At 34.0% G+C, this 17,562-nt stretch overlaps 1 protein-coding gene across 2 annotated transcripts; it reads right to left on the reverse strand.

The window, feature by feature from the left end:
* Positions 1–2,185: 2,185 nt before the first annotated feature.
* LOC124359838 lies at positions 2,186–6,365 on the reverse strand. Of its 2 annotated transcripts, none has more exons than XM_046812917.1 (2): positions 6,255–6,365; positions 2,186–5,430 (listed from the first exon to the last, which is right to left on the reverse strand). In XM_046812917.1, exon 2 carries the CDS (start codon positions 5,060–5,062, stop codon positions 4,124–4,126), a length of 939 nt encoding a protein of 312 aa, XP_046668873.1. In that variant the 5' UTR covers positions 5,063–5,430; positions 6,255–6,365; the 3' UTR covers positions 2,186–4,123. Both variants share the same exon structure in this region, with proteins under 2 accessions (XP_046668873.1, XP_046668874.1).
* Between the last annotated feature and the right edge of the window lie 11,197 nt (positions 6,366–17,562).

A 17,562-nucleotide genomic window follows, 5' to 3' on the forward strand; every position in this document is an offset into this window, starting at 1 on the left:
CGAAACACGTGTGTTTAAAGAACAACCCGAAATACCTTACAGTTTAATCTTGAGTTTACTTGTCTCATTTTTTCGTCGTTCAAATGTGTTTACATAATTAATAAATATTAACAAAATGTGCGCCCTTAGTATTACTACGACACGAATTTTCCCTCCAAATGATTACTCAACCCAAAACTTCTCTCTAAATATTCCTTAACATTTCTTAGGTTATGGGTTGTCATTGCTTCATTAACCCTGTGGTTGAAGTCGCGGATGTTTATGTAAAATAAACAACCCATTTTGATGTATTCCCCACAAGAAAAAAATCACAAGTGTGATCACTCTTTGGGAGGACCACAGCATACGTCCTTCTACCGACGGATTCATTGAATCTCTCGCCAATAATGTTTCTTTTCAATGCGTTTTCCGGTGAGCCAAATGCACTGAAGTGTGCGGGAGCATCATTTTGTTGGAAACGAAAGTTGAAGTGGAATAATTTTACGAGGTCATCTAGCTGAGGAAAGCAATAAATTTGGTTACACATGTTTAAGATACACAACTCCATTGGAATTGTTTTTTTTATTCAGCAAAGAAGAAAGGCCCATTATTACAACAATTTTTCATCCACACCCCACCATTAAGGCCGAATCACGTTGTTTTCCCCCAACTAATTTACGTGTGGGTTTTTTCATGAGCCCCCATAATTCGTGAATTTGTGTCGGTTAACACATCCATTCACATGGAAAGTAGCTTTTTTTTTCGTATGTAAAAATTATATAATCTAAAGAATGATTCGTTTTAAACTTATTCTGGGCTTTAATTCCTGCAGTATCTGGATTTTGTAAGCGTTTAATTTTGATTTTTTTCATGTACAACTCTGTAAACTGTTGTTTTTTTGGACTACCCTAAATTCAACGTTTCGACGAGGGGTGGACTTTCTCAATGACTTTCTAAATTGCCCGATTTGTTTTAATTAGTTCAACAGCTTCGTCTGGAGTACATTTTGTCCTGAGCCGGTTATTATAACTTATTTCTTCTGCTTTATAATAATTACAAATATTTGTTTTTTATTAGAAATCTTAACAACTAACTTTGGCGAAAGAACCCTTGGGTTTAGAAAATTTTGGAACTTAGTCCTCTAACACAGAAGTGGACAAATGCGATGTTGTGCAATATACTAGCTACCATAATACACACTCGTAATATCCCCATGACAAGTCTTTGCAATATGCTTTAGGATAGTGGGTTTAAGGCAGAGAGGACACCTTCTGTCACCCGAAAATCGATAGATGTTTGTCAGTAGATAATGCAGTATTTGTGGTACTTGTGTACAGATGATATGTGCCAATACAGGTGATGTGATGTGATGTGTGATATGTGTATGATTTAGTAGCTAGGGTTGTGCCCTTAAATGTTTAATATAAACAACTATAGCGTTAGCGGTGGATAACCTTTTAGTTGATGAAGAAAGTAGCTTCCTTTTTGTGTGCGCGTTAGTCTGAATGCACGATAACTTTATAATGAGACTTGGAGATTAATTTTTAATGAGATTAACTTAGTAAGTTGAAATTTGGCATAAAACTCCAACTTTACTACCTTTATATGAAAATTGAAAATGGTAAACGATTTTCCACTGGAAATTACTGTTTTACCATTGGAAATCATTGCTAATAATAAAAGTTTTGCAGATTAAGGTTTAAGGATTAGAACTAATTTGTTTGAAATAAGTTAAAAATCGTCATCGGTATGCTAACGGACGAAAGAAATATTACAACTGCTGAATGGCTGCCAAAGACTAGTGTTTGTCACTCTGGTGGGGATTGGATTACTGCTTGTTGGATAGATTTTTATTTCAAAAAATGGTTCAAAACCAATTTATACATTTGAATGCATTTTTTGGTATGATGTATTTATACAAATTAAATTTGTATTAGTGATTGTTTCAAATACTATTAATGCTTTAAACCAATTTACGGCACAGTTTCTAAATGCTGTGTGTTTTCCTTAGATTTGTACAATGTTCAAAAACGTTTTTTGGCTAAGAGTTAGGCACATTTAACGTTGATGTATTTCAATTTTATTTCATGAGTCATATCCATTAAAATATATAATATCTTGTAAATACTTTAGCCTACAGTATCGATCTTAAATAATCATGAACACAACTATCAAGTAACTTCAGATACTGAAAAAGTAACTCTAATTAAACATTTTTCAATTTTTATTTGTTAAATTAATGTAAAACCTGACATAGACTATCCGCCAAGGGATGACAGAATACTTAAAAATGTTAGACAGTAAAAATGCATTCAACAACAAGTACGTAGATAGACTTAGTGAAAAGAAATCCTGAACTAGATGTCTTACAGAGTTAGTAGCTCGTCAAGAGAGTGCGCTAGTGTTGTCTAGTTGTCGGATAGAGCTATTAAATGTAGTCCAGTGAGAGTTTCTGTATTAATTATCTTCTTGGCTTTTACAAGTGGTAGTTTATATGTACTTAAATTAACGCTTCCTTAGGCTTACTCGCCCGGTTTCATAAATATCGTGTACGTTTTAAGGTCACACCACGTCGATATATTGCCTAAACCGTATATAATTACAGTACTTTGGCCTCACTATGGAGATTCATCTTCAGTCAGCTCATGTTAAATCTAAACTAGTAGTTATAACTGTACTTTATTTACTGATGAATATTTAGTCTTATAAAACATCGTAAACAATCTGGAGATGGAGAGTGTCACTCATGGTCTGGTTCCACGTACGGGTGTAATGGAAACTCTTTGTCGAAATCGCATTCCTCCTGTGTGTCACAGTTAGGAAATTGTAACGATAACGACTTCTTTCGCATCTCTCCGAGGGTCTTGTTGTTGACTATGATGAGGTTCACATCAGGAGGAAAGGCGACCCAAAGCTCCGTATCGAGTACCCTGGAAGTTTCTATACCCTTGCGGAGTGTCTTGTGAGCGAGCAGGAACTGCTGCCTGTCGCTAGAGCGAGCCACGCCCACCACCTCCTTCAGCGCGCCTGAGGGCGGCCGTCAGCTGTGGCCCCGAATCAGCCCGTAGTACTTCTGCTCTTCGCCTCTCACCTGGGCTTCACTACCTCGGAGCAAGTCGAGTTGGGTACGCTGCACAGCGAGGGACCAGTTCAGGTATCTGTCCGCCAGAGTTTCAGCCAGGTATCGGTCCAGTGGTAACACGCTCCCTTGCTTGTGCTTGATCTCCCACCAGATCTCCCCCATCTTCAGAGGTAAATAGGTTTTTATAAGTTGTAATGTGATCTGGTCCTCGCTAGGTAATGAGTCGTGTCCCAGTCTGTAATGTTCTTCACAAAGATCTACGACTTCTTTGTGCCGGTGGAGAAGTTGAACGATAGCACAGATCTTTGGTCGTACACTTCCAAATACATCACAAATCGACATCACCTTATGTTTCTGACATTGTATCAGCTTGAATTGGTTTTCCCCCATAAGTGGCTTCTCTGAGTCGGATATACAACCCCCCTTGTCTCTCAGTACACCTAACCGCTCTTCCTCAGAACGCCCAAATTTGGCACAGGACGCTGAGAAACTTTATACCGTTTGTACCTCTCCATGTCACCACATATGGTACACACTGTTGGTATTCACAGAGATCAACTAGCATCGACAAACCCACTAATTGTACAGAACAAGAACTTCTTTCTATGATGTCGATATGAGGGAAAATCATCCCACATTTAACAAATCTGGAGACACTTTGTTTATTCCAAACGATTACCTCCCAGGCAAAGTTTGATACGGCGACAATAAGTCCATTATCAATCAAAGAATCTGTATGTAAAGGATTCAGTATTCTCTCATAAATACTTTTCACTAAACAGAAATACGATTTAGAGTGTTTCAATTTGGATTTCTGGTTGGTTTTCAATTACAAATGTAAGGTCATAGAGAGTGTAGAGCAAAATGCACTGAGCAGTTGTGGTCAGTGCAACATCTGCTACGATAAAACTGCATAACTTCAACAAAACTGAACGGCGTTTGCGTCCCTTAACAGCTGAAGAGTTGTTGAGTTGGGTTTGCGTGAACATAGTGAAAAGATTGTCTTTACTACCACTAGAGTTACGTCATCAGATAAAATCTTCTTCTCAATATAATGCACAGTCAAGAAACATCACAAGTTTGTTCATTAAACCTGCATCTAGAAAAGCTTCGCGAAGAAAGGTCGAAAAGAGCTAATATAACAGGAACCACGCCACGAAAGACTTCAATAAAGTTCTTTGAACACCAAATTTCTGGTGATTCATTTTCAATAGAACTGCTTTTTATCATAGCTACGAGACACTGAGCCAGTTTGCATCGTTGAAACACTAACACACTTAAATTCGATACGGGACAAATAGCTAAGCAGGCGAGCATCAATTTTTTAAACTGGAGGTGATAAAAGTTGTCTTTGAAATAAGGAAGGACTGATAGTTTGAATGTAGCCTCACTTAGAGTAGCAAAAAACGTAATGTCCTCAATTAAATCTGAAAGAACATAATCGGCGTCGGGAAAGAGATGCATGAGTTTTAGTATTATGGCAGATGTGTTATTCAAGGAGTTGGGGTATGTACCGGGATGTGCATGTACAAGTGCTTCTTCTCGCAATACATAACGGAGACTGCGCAGAGCTATCCGAGAAGGGGTAGGGACTTTGTGCCAGTCTATCGGGTGTTTGGTGCAGCCGAATAACTTCCACAGTAGCTCACTGGTCGTATCCATCACAGCGGGCATGAGTTCATCAGGAATGGTCGTCAAGCGTACAAAGAGCGATTCTAGGATATTCTTCATAAGCAACGTCCAGCAACTGAACCCAGATAACGTACAGATCTGTAAAGCACAGTAAATAGCCTGGTGGTAAATACTCTCTCCAACTATAGCTATAACATCTGCCAAATACGACACAAAATCACTAACCTCTATCCCTTTGACACACGATCTGAGTGGAATAAATTTAGAGTTTGGTAACCTTTCGTGGACTAGCATTGATTGAACTATCCCGAGTATTTGCAATTTGCGCTGCATTTTTCTACTTTCAAGTAATATGTAGCCGAGTAACATTGAATAATTCGACTAGGAGTGGCCGTATAGTATCTCATCAGAGGCCATGTCCATTAAAGGAGGATGTTGTAATAAACGAAAAATGTCCTCAAGTGGTTGTCTATAGCGGGAATTAAATCTGGTCCGAACTCTGAGGAAGGTGATGATCCTGACAACGAGCCTCAGGTCGGCCAACATGATATACTCTCCAGTCGCTGCTAGGTATGTCTCCAGCAATATTAACTGGCGGTCCAATTGGCTCGCGGAATCTCGGTTCCTTATCACTTCCCAGAGCCTTCGCAGAGTTACTTGCGTTTCCGGCAACTTGCATTCTTTTGAGAGCATACTCCTTTGAGATTACTTTTTTTCTGGGTAAAATGCAGCCAAATCTAAAAAAGAATCCAATTACATTTTGGTGAAAATGGAATGATCGACAGTATTATACATTAGTATGTAGTATGATACTACCAACAAAAATTACTACTAAAATATATATCGCCGCAAATTTTATTTGAATGTGTGTGTGTGTGTGTGTGTGTGTGTGTGTTGTGTGTGTGGTTGTGTGTGTGTGTGTGTGTGTGTGTGTGTGTGTGTGTGTGTGTGTGGTGTGTGTAACCCACAAACTGAACAGGGGGTGCGGCTAACAGGACGCTATAGAGCTTTATAGCCCGTGTTGGCTAACCCTACGTTAATGGCATTGTCCTATAATACTTTCCGTTATACTTTCCGTACGCTGCATCCAACATACTAAAGCACGAGACTTAAAAAGTAAAGCACGAACAAATTAAATCAATGTTAATTTTAAACTTAAGTTATAGTGTATCAGCTTTAATACATTTTTATACGATTATTAATTGTAAAATTATAATTTTTGTCAGTTATATAAGTAGAATTGTCTTTTGGAGACAATTTCAAAGAAATAAAATCATCGTATCTGTCTAGTAATCTGTTACTCTGTGCACGCACTTGTTTATAAAATATGTATGTTTCACCGTTAATTCTTGATTTAAAAAAATAAGATAAACAAAAATTGCACTTTTTTATTCTACCAGGAAGTTTAAAATCAAAAATTAGGGACGCATCAAAGAAGACATTATTTTTTTGAACAAACTGTCCTAGGGCAAGCTAAGTGCACACAGTAGTTTCACTTAAAATCTACTAAAATCAAAGTTAAAAATGAGATAATTCAATAAAAAATATAGAGTCTACTTACCAAACTTTAGGCAAAAAGCAATAAAAACTCGGTAATAATTAAATTATTGACATAGGTATTTCGTAAAGGATATAAAAATGAAACTAATTCCAATTGCTTTTTTTCCCTCAAGTTATCAGATGTCACGCGTTTACGCGCTTGTTGGCCAGCTGATCCCAGCTGATTGAAAGGTGTGGGGCGAATAGTTGAAGTTAAATACAAAAATAAAAAGAAAAAGAAAAAGAAAATTCAACTAAAGTCGAATAACGAAATTATTTTGGTCTCCGTAACTCAGTGAATTCGTGAAGCGATTGGAGTGAACTTCCATTTATAATACTCGGTGTTGCCTTTCCCGGAGTTTAGCATTTGCGTTATCGGCAAATCTGTCTTAAATGTCAAGCATTCCTGATATACAAGAAGGCCAATTTCGGCACCTTTGTAATTCAATGAACGTTTCGCAATAAATCACTTCGCAAAGGAAATATATATATAAGGGTTATATCGTAAAAATATAAATAATTTGGTAGCCGATCTAATTTAGGGAACTGCAATTGTTAGAACGACATCAAATAGTGGTTTCATACGAAACGTATTCTATTCAGTTAACATTACTATTAATTGGAACGAAACAGTAAAAATATTGGTATATTAATCGAAAATTGAAATTTTATTCCTTTCTAAGTAGTATATACTTACTCTTTTGGATACAGTGATTAAAAAGGGGTATTCTTATTTATATCTCTATACCTTTTATAAGCGACAAGACTGTTGCTGAAGTTCTTAGTGAAATTAAAAATTTGTAATTAATGTATGTTTTCCTATGAAATGTTTTGAATGTGATTATGAAACTATGGAGATAGTTTATTTTCCTGTACAATCCCAATATCCTTTTACTTTATAGTTACGCCGTGTATAATAGTCTGCAAATCCTAGTCTTTCCCGCATCATGTACAGCTACAATATCTGCAGGCGCACGTTTTTACTGAACTCAGCTATCTCAAGTTAATTTCTTATTATTTATAACAACCCGTACACCAAAGCTTGTTAAAATGGCATATTAAACATGATGAGATGGCTAATTTAAGGAGTTTTAAATCCGTTTTATTCATTATCATAATTATACTGGTTGTAATCATTATAATTTACATCCAATCCAGATTTGAGCTTACTAAAAAAATCATTTTGATAAAAACATCCTCATAATGAATAACAATCGATGATTTCACTATTCGAATGAAAGTGTTTTCAACAGTGTAAAGACATATTTAATGTAGTGGTTATTAACATATTTTACTGAGACGCACAAATTATAGTTTTGGCAACATCCAACCTTTAAAATGTACCAGGCGTACAAGAGGTATTCCATATATCTGGTTTTTATAAGAGTTAAACTATTTCCATATTTAAGTGGATAGTTACATTTCTACGCTTCTAGTTTTTTTAGTCTAAAGATAGTTTGAGTATTTCACAAATCCTGTAATTTACCCCACAGCAGATTTTTATTTACAGAATTGTTCTATTTGCGGTGAATTCTTTGCAAATTATAGAAAGTTAGAAAATATTGATCTATATTAATTTAATAACATATTTTGATAAAAAAGCCAAAAATATCGTACTTAAAAATAATTATATATTGAAGTTGGTTTGTCTTCAGATGGCAGTGGATTTATAGAAAACACATGTCGTGTTTGTTGTACGATATACAGTTTAGTCACACATTAAATATACCCTGGTACGAGTAGTTTTAAGATTTTGCAACAAAAAATTTAAGTTTAAAATACATATTAATACAAATGCAGACTTATTTTTGTTAATGAAAGACTTATTTGAAATCTTACTATACAATCTTTGAAATAAAAGTATAAGACGAGGGGTGTTACTTGTAGTTTCTTAAAATAAATATAGCCCCTTCCCCTGTATATCTACAGATTATTTTTAAAATACCGTGTATATTTGCGGCTAATCTTTGTGTTGTTGGGTGGGCTAAAAATATATGTAAAAAAGTCACATATTTTTAATTTTTAGGCGTCCTTTAGCATATTACAAATAATTAATATATTTCTGTATAAAATAATAATAAGATTAGCTAAAATCAACTACATAAACATATACTCTGCAGCCTTCCCGTGGGTAGTTTTTAAAATAACAATGAGTTTTATAAATGTGACACGATACAAAAAGTTAATTTATACTAAATTTTTGGATGTAATAAACCTCTCACACTAAAAAAAGTAAGTTTACTATTGTAAATTTAACTTTACATCCCACTAATACTCTTTTTAAAATAGGAATACGTAAACAATTCTGACTAAAATATGTTATTGCATCACAATACCCAGATCTAATTTGATCAACATCAATAATACGGTTCTAATAGCTTTTTAAGATTTTTTACATACAAAAACAGAGTGTTTTGTCTCGCAAGCAATAATATTTAGGTAGATTTCAGTTCGCCCTTTGAAACGATAACATTTGAAACGTAACACTTAGCATTTTGAACCCACCTGAACCCATCTCTGGAACAACATATTCTTTGAAAACTGGCTGGCGGTCTATACTAGTTATATGATCATCAGGTGTTGTTAAACCTACATAATAGAAGCACCTGGCATTTAGAGCAGATTATTTATTAGCGATTAACATTCTCCAAATGGTCCCAGTCTCTAGAAGTTCCCAGCCCTTTCGAAGCTGCCGACTCTTGAAACCTCTCAGTATCAGGAAAACCTTGAGGTCTACTCTTGATTATGAAAACCTTATTGAAGAAATCTTTTCATTACATGCATACGCCCTTTTTATGTCATATTGTCCTTTTATTTAAATATTTTTAAAATATGCCCACAAAAATAAATTAAAATATGAATTAAATATATTTATATGCACTTATTGTTTTAGTATATTTACCTAAATATAACTGTACAGTATTTTTAGCCGAATCCATACTAGTTTGTCTTAATTTATCTTAGTTTTATTACATAAGTCTTCTATGAAAGCAATAAAAAATTAAATAACAGAAAATAGTCATAATCTGGAAATGACTAGTGTATTCTTTTTTTAAATTTTACATTAATTAAATGGTGTGTGTGTGTTGTGGTAGAAATCCAATCCGTCAGCTGCCACGTTTCCTGGATAATATGTAATCGTTGTGGTATTTACGTTTTTGAGCTTACACAGGTTTCCGTTCCGAGACTGGGAAGCGATTTAATTAAAGGGAATTTTTACGAGAGTCTCAGTTGAGGCCTGATCCCTTGGCAGCAATGCATGACAGGCGGTCAGACGCTGCTTCTGTTCTGCAACAAAAATCGGTGGACTGGCATTGGCGTTCTGCGACATTAACTGACATATCCTAACCTCAATCTATTCGCCATTTTATGATTGATTTTTTAACGTGAAGTAAGTGTAGCTAAAATAATTTGTTTTTTCCATTATTTAGATTTGGTGATGTAGTTTAATTTGATCCACACTCTCACCTCCATAACAATACAGTAATGTTTTAATTTAGTCTGTTTGAATAATTAAGTTTACAATTTTATTTCAATACGAAAAAATAAGTGGTGCTGAAATTAGGAGTGTGCTCCTAAAAAGTAAAGTGATACACAAAAGCTTTAAGATAGTGCACAAAATTGCGTCCTATTATCATAGATTTCCTCTTCTTTGTATGTTCATTTTTTGGTAACCGGACTGTAGGTCCCACGTCGTAAAACTGCCGGAAGCATTTCTTACCTGCTTCTGGAGGGGTGGACAGTGGTCCCAGGCCGGGACCGTGGACCTACTGTCCGACTCACGAGTTTGTTTTGACGAGGGTTTGACAGGGGATCGCCGTATTCACTCTACTGGCCTTGAACGGTTGTCTCCAGATCTATACTCTATACCTGACAAATATTATTCAGTAGACTACTTTATTTTTACTACTTCTTTCCGACTCGCCACAGAAGAAGACCACCTACAGAAAGATTGAAACAAAAAGCTAAATGCATAAATGAAAGTCGGGTTTATTTTCTTAAGTGTATTGTTAAGTAATACACAATTTATAACTTAAGAAATGCTGTACGATTATAATGGTCTTTTAAAACAACTATTAAAGTAACGTAAAATGCACCGAAAATCAGGTAATTAGAACAAGAATTTTACATAATACGAGTCTGTTACTTTAGTTTAACAGTTTTTGTTAAACTGTTCTGTTTAAATATTATTTTGTGATAGCACAATCATATGTGTAATTATTTTACCACTATTTTCAATTTATTTGTATTTGATGTTGAAAGCATAGAATCAGCTTGATTGTAACAACTACTTATTTAACCTTTTTTGCAACCACTGTTGAACACATAGTAAGAAAAATATACAGATAATAAAATTAAAAGTTTTGGTAAAAATCTACTTTTAATTGTACACATTTAAGAGCAAATATTGAGTATGCAGTTGTTTGGGTTGAGTACCTGTAAAAGTTGATATCGTATAAGAAGTCATTTACGTATATAACTTTTTACATATAAATTTAAAGAAAATGTTCTAAAAACGCATCTTAGGTAATCTTTTGACAGATAATAGGTTTTCTCAGATTCTTCTTGTGTGTGTGTATTATATATATACCATATTTCCTTGATCGAGCAAACAAAGGGTAACAAAGCCCAACTAAGGCACACAAAATAAAATTAAGACCAGGAATAAAATTACAATCGACTTATAATTTTAATAACACTTTTTAGACATATATTCCTGGATCGTCAGGAACAAATAAATCCTCAACGTTTAGTGACGGAAATATAAATTAAATGGCGAATATTCACAGGATATAGAGCCCCACTCTGTCGAGAGCATTGTCTTTAAAGAACATATAAGTTAGTCAGGCCATTTTTCTTAATTTTTGTCAATCTGAGTCCAAACGTAAAGCAGTGATTGGACTCCTTTACAATCTGTGGTAGGGTTACGGGTAAGCAGAAAACATTTATTTTAACGGGGGACATCAATACTCCCAAGGAGGAAGAAGAGACGGTGTTAGTGTTGTGCGTTAGGAGATGTTCTTATTACAGGAAATATTCTTGCAACGGGAGCATCTACCAACGAGTATAAAACCGTGTAAGTACATATCCGATTACTCTTATTTTAAAATTCTGAATTACAGCTCTTTGTGACGAATTTTGCAGTAAATTTACCATATATAAATGTTAGGTTTTCGACATTTTACAATCGTTATTATATGTTAAATACTGCAAACACATGGCAACAATTTGAATTTTGGTATCCATCGTCAATAACAATCAAATAATTTTACGTGTGAGTATTAAAATTTGAAGAGATTTTTTATTTTTGAAAGTCTTTAAAAATATAAAGAGAAATACTACATTGGACAAATTTAAATGTACTTGTATACGTATGTTTCCTTTTGTAGACTTATTGTAAAACGTTTGATAATGAAAAATGTTCTTAAAGATTAAAAAGTTTAGAAGAAAAGAACGTTAAATTTCATTTTTGATCGGTTTTAGAGTTAACGAAAACAAATAAATTTTTTATATCTGAATTGTAGAGATTCCTTACCAACATCATATGAACGGTCTTAAACATTTTTTTTATTCAGGTATACTTTCAATAAAAAAGTTTTAATTAGTTTGAATTACTTTATGGAATATTAATATCATGTATCAAAGAAAGTTATTTTATTTGATAAAATGCTATAAATTAATAATAAAAATTATAATTATTAATGCTAAGCTACAAATGATTTTATTTCTGTTTACTCTAATATTATACTACATAACGCTAATTTCGTATGTTAATATGTATATAGCCGTTGTGAAGTACGGAAATACGATTTATTTACTTCTAACGAAAATAAGTAATAAAGTTACATAACGAATACGCTTTTCCACGATGATAAATAAGAAAGGTTACTACACTCAATTTCCTTTTTTAGTTAACACCTATTTAATAAATAAAGTAACAATTTTTTGTTTCTACGGGAGAACCATTATTAGATTCAATATTAAAATTTTTAATATCGCCATTAAAAAAAATAAGGGTATTAGTTTATTTCAAAACTACATTTTGATAGTTAGATATGTAAAATAATTCGAATAAAAACTTAACATTGAAAATAATAAATGTTAACCACGATTACATGAAGTGTGGGGATTGGTGTGTGCAATTTAAATACTATAACATTCAAGAAATAAAAGATTTAAAATTAGGAAATCTGCTACGTTTGGGAGTCTTGGAAAAAGTTTGAAATAGAAAATGGTATTTTTATGTTGTGTAACGCTAGACATGGTTTTTGTATTTGTATTTATATTGAGAGCATTCCAATGTGACGGTTTTATGTTTTTTAGTTTCAAAATCCTGAATTTTACTAACCTAAAATAAATTATAATGGTTTAGAGATGTGTAACTTAATTTGTTTCTAATCGTTTTATACAGGTATGAACGTGAATATCCTTTTGAAATAATTAGCACAACAATCGATAACAAGTTTGTGATATCGCGTTTTATATTTACAGTGCAACGTAACAATCTGTGTTTACAGTTTTATCTTTAGGCTACTATTAAGTATGCTTAAAACATATGTTTGGAAATATTAGGATTAAAAAAAACTAATGTGGATAGAAATTTAATTATTTTTCTCATATTGTATGAGGCCCTGAAACCTGCGGATTGACTAATAACATGACATTGATTGATAAACTACGTATCTTCGTCAAACAGTTCAAACTGTAGGTACATACACTACTGTAGTTTCGACTTTTTAAAAGTTACTTTCTAGTGTCCGGTGCCAATATATTATATTAAAAAGCGAGGTATTATCCATTTAGAGTCGTCATAAGTTTTGTAATTCACTTCAATCACAGTACAGACAACAACGGAATAAATAAATAGTGCGAGAAACACATTGGTAGGTCTATCCGACAACACGAATATTAAACATGAACGACGGAACAGCAGCGGCCTGGAACAGAAGACAGGACAACTGTCAAGACACCACCGTTTATTGTGTTTGATTGTGTTGGTTTCTCAATCCATCAAGTGTTGAACAAAGTGCAGAAGTTTGGTTTTTTATGTAATTTTGGGTTTCGGGGCATTGGGTGCTCAAATCTTTTGGCTAAACGACCTGGCTGTTCTGTCCGATGAATAAAAATATGGATGTTTTTTCGTCAGTGTCGAAAAGGCAGCAATATTAAACCACGCTTGAAGAATAATGAAATTTATAAACATTCTCAAAGGAATTGACTAGGTGAACTCATGTTATAAACGAGAAGCTAACAATTCAGCCTCCCATTATTTTATTCCAACACATTAGGCCTACTCTAATTCGCATCAGCATCTCGCCGGCCGCAATGTTCTATCATCGTAATTATATGGATAAGCTTTAATTATTTTTCAATAGTTAACACTGGTACAACAATATTAAATACATGAGCTAATGGGTGCAAGCCTTTCGGCTCATTAGTTTTATACAAAGGCAATATCAATATCACAACATGGTAAATAGCACAAGTTTTATTTTTTTATCATTTCATAACCTTAATAGGGCCCTTTACATTTCTAACCCAAGTGAGACGTTTTATGTATTTAACTACTTCCACATTGAGGGAGTGTCTTTTATCAAAAAGTACGATATCAAGTCAAGGAATTGAAAAATCTATAATACAAGTTCAAAGCCTGAACTAAAACGCCATTTTATTCTTTATTACGTGCCAGTATATTACAACGTGTGCTTTATGAAATTAAAATTTGAGTATATTGAATTGTTATAGTCACTGTAGTACCGTGTAAATCAAATAAAACAAAATACCACTCCAGTTTTTGAAGCTTTAAACTTGTTAGGTAGCTTTAGTGTATTTCAAGATATAACAGTAAGTTTTTTTTCAACATCATAACTTGTACTAAAATTAATTTGTGTAATTTTGATAAACCTGGTAAGTAATAGTTTTGCAAAGACATGTTCTGCAAGCAGCTGCTGTTTTTTTAATAATTTGATTAAATTATATGCTCTTTTAATATTTTATCAGATGTTTACCGCATGAAATGTTCAACATAAGTGTCCCACTACACGTGGATGTTTAGGCAAGCAACTATGAAATTCCCCATTTACATAATTTTTAAGTAGATTTGAAAAACCCAGACAAAGAAGACGAACGAAAACAAATAACGATTTTTAATATGTAAACTATGAAAATTGTTTTAAATAATATAAAATATCCAATCAAAACTGGGTAAATTTCTAGGAATTAAAACCAAAATAATTCGCCCTAACCATATAAAGGTTTTTCCAACGATTATTTTACTAAATTGATTGTTATCTGTGATAAAACTTAACAATAATTATTGTTTTTTTATATAAATTTTTTTTCGATTACACCCAACATTACGTAACGATTAAAGATAACCACTTGGAGTCAACCCACAAAAATTGTTGTGAATTAAATATAATGTACGTCCCCCCTGGAGTATTCGGACAGATACTTCTCATCGAAATAATAAATAAAATAAGTTCATATAAACATAACAAGTATTAGCCAGGAAACTGCCTTGTTAGGGAGTTACGGCGCTAAGCGAGATATTTTCGCGTGATTTTTCAGGAAAGGAACGGAAATAAAGCGAAACTGACTGATTTTTATTATTGGCAATAAAGATTGCTAAATTTACTGGGTTTTATATAGCATTAACTATAAAATACGTCCCAGACCTGTTTAAACCACCCATCTTCAGATGATATCAGACAAAGTAAGCAATATTTGGTCCTCGAAAAACATGTTTTGTTTAGATTTTAAATACCATTATCCAACTTCCATTAAATGGGTAATAAACAAGCAAACTTTCTAACTAAAACCTGTTAGAGAATTTAGATTCCGAAGAGCAATAATATAAAATAGGCTAAATAATAAAACAAACACACATACTACAAATATAATGTTTAAAAATAAACACATAAGAAAAATAGAGAAATGAACGTATCTATTATACGTAAAAACAAAATCGTTTAATATTAATAAATGAGTTTACCGTATTGATTTACATTTATTAATATTTATAGGTTTCCCCAATGTGCTCCAAGAGTCTTCAAAATCGATTAATGTTATAAACTCCCTTCAACGTAAATAGTTAACAAAACATTTACCTAATACATTGTACGTTTGAGAAACAAAGATTTTAAAAATACAGAGGTCGGGGTTATTTATAGTTCATTTTACAAAACAAAAAATCATTTTGATAAGAGAAACCACATGAGAAGTTTTTGTCTGGGTTATCTTGTGGGACACCTGTATACAGATCTGAAACGTCTACTTCGGTCAAAAAGTAACTACTTTTGGAGCATAGCAATTTACTATCCAGTCCAAGATATTTCCTGTGTCCGTAGTCTGTTGAGAGTATAGTAACAAATGTGTTACATTTTGTAAACAATCCCAAAATATTACTGTCTTTCACAAATACCGGAGGGACAGTTTAAAAAAAAACAATTAACATACGTAGTATTTTTTTGTTTCATTACACCATATAGGAGGGGGGAGGACCATTAATACAAACAATTTGTTTAATTTTTTTTTGGTTTTTTTTTTTTTTTTCGCAGTTAACATAACGAAATCACGCAAGTAATGTGTTGAGACATTTTTGTCAATCCACCCAACGTTTGCGGAGAGAGGAGTTTGTTGTACGGATGAGGACATACAAATGCGAAACCAGGCCTGCAGCAGCAAAGTGAAAACCTGTAGATGTTCTCTCCCCCCCCCCCCCCCACCCCCCCCCCCCCCCACCCCCCCCCCCCCCCACCCCCCCCCCCCCCCACCCCCCCCCCCCCCCACCCCCCCCCCCCCCCACCCCACATGCGCACTAGGGTATCTGTTACAGTCAACCTGTTAATATTGTGTCAAAAAACTATATATAATTTTGATATGGATACAACTTAATAAATTATGCTGTTTCAAAAATTCTTTTTCATATTATGTTTATTTATGATGTATAGATTTTTCTACATTCAACAAACTTACTACAATTTATTATAAGATTTTGGAAACACAAAATACAGGGTGTTTCAAAAAGAATATAAGTATTCTGATGCATTTATTTATTAAACTTTAAGACATACGAATATGAAACTTTACACACATATTTACAAACCTCTCAAGTCCAGATTACACATGTTCAATATGTCCTCCATCAGCGACATGAAACAATATTCAATTCAATTTAAAAAACTTTATTCAATAAAAAATTTTTTTACATTTTATCATTCCCCAAGTGCACTTGCACTCAAATATCACTTCGACACTCAAATTCCTTCTATATTCGGGCAAGCATGTCCTTCGTCACTTATGTTATGGAAATATGGATCTGGTTCTTCAACTCTTTCAGTTTCTGTGGGAGTGGTGTTACATAAACGTGTTGTCTTTAACAAAACCCCACAGGAAGACGTTACAAGGTGTCAAATCCGATGACACTAGAGCCCAGGTGATACATGCTGTCACCAGCTCCTTGACAACCAATCGTATGGTTTGGTATTGTTCCATCCAGATATTCACGCACTTGGCGACTCTAGTGAAGGGGTGCCCTGTCTTGTTGTAAATTGAAGTTGTCTTCATGTGGCCTCGGAAACAACCAGATTTGTAACATACCAAAATACTGCTGACCGTTAACCGTGTTTCTATCAAAGAAGAATGGGCCATAAATAGATCATCGGGATATTGCACAAAAACACATTGATTTTGATTGATTCTTGTACATTTTCAATGGCTGCATGTGGGTTTTGTAGGCCCCCAAATTCGAACATTGCGTTTTTTTACCCAACCACTAACAAAGATCACTGAACACCATGCGTTGTGCGAACAGTTATTATTGTCAATAGCATCAAGAAAATCATTACAAAATACCACACGTTTGCGTTTGTCAACAGGACGCAGAGCTTGTAACAGCTGTAACTTGTACGGCTTCATAACCAACCGACATCTCAAAACACTCCAAATTTTTGTATGCAGTTGTAAACTTCCGATTAACAACGATGAGTTGATTTTGAAGGAATATGTTGGAAAGCAGTTTGAATTCATACAACATTTTCTTCAGGATCACAAAGGCATCAAGGACTCTTTCCTTTATCCTGTATCTACAAACTGTTGATAACATCTGTGAATGTTCCACCCATTTAGGGATCAATTTGGTACCTCAACCTGAAACGCCTTTGCAGTGTAACTTTGGAACTGCACTTCACAAATTGAGAACACATTGATTTCTGCTGCCGAGTAGTCATTTGAAACATATGACGGTTACCAAGCTAAACAGAAGACAACTGACATCTAGTGGCTATTAATATAAACTAGACTATGTATTCGTTTCTCCAATAGCTGAG

Source organism: Homalodisca vitripennis, chromosome 4 (genome assembly GCF_021130785.1).
Source record: "Homalodisca vitripennis isolate AUS2020 chromosome 4, UT_GWSS_2.1, whole genome shotgun sequence".
In the NCBI taxonomy this organism is placed as follows: domain Eukaryota; kingdom Metazoa; phylum Arthropoda; class Insecta; order Hemiptera; family Cicadellidae; genus Homalodisca; species Homalodisca vitripennis.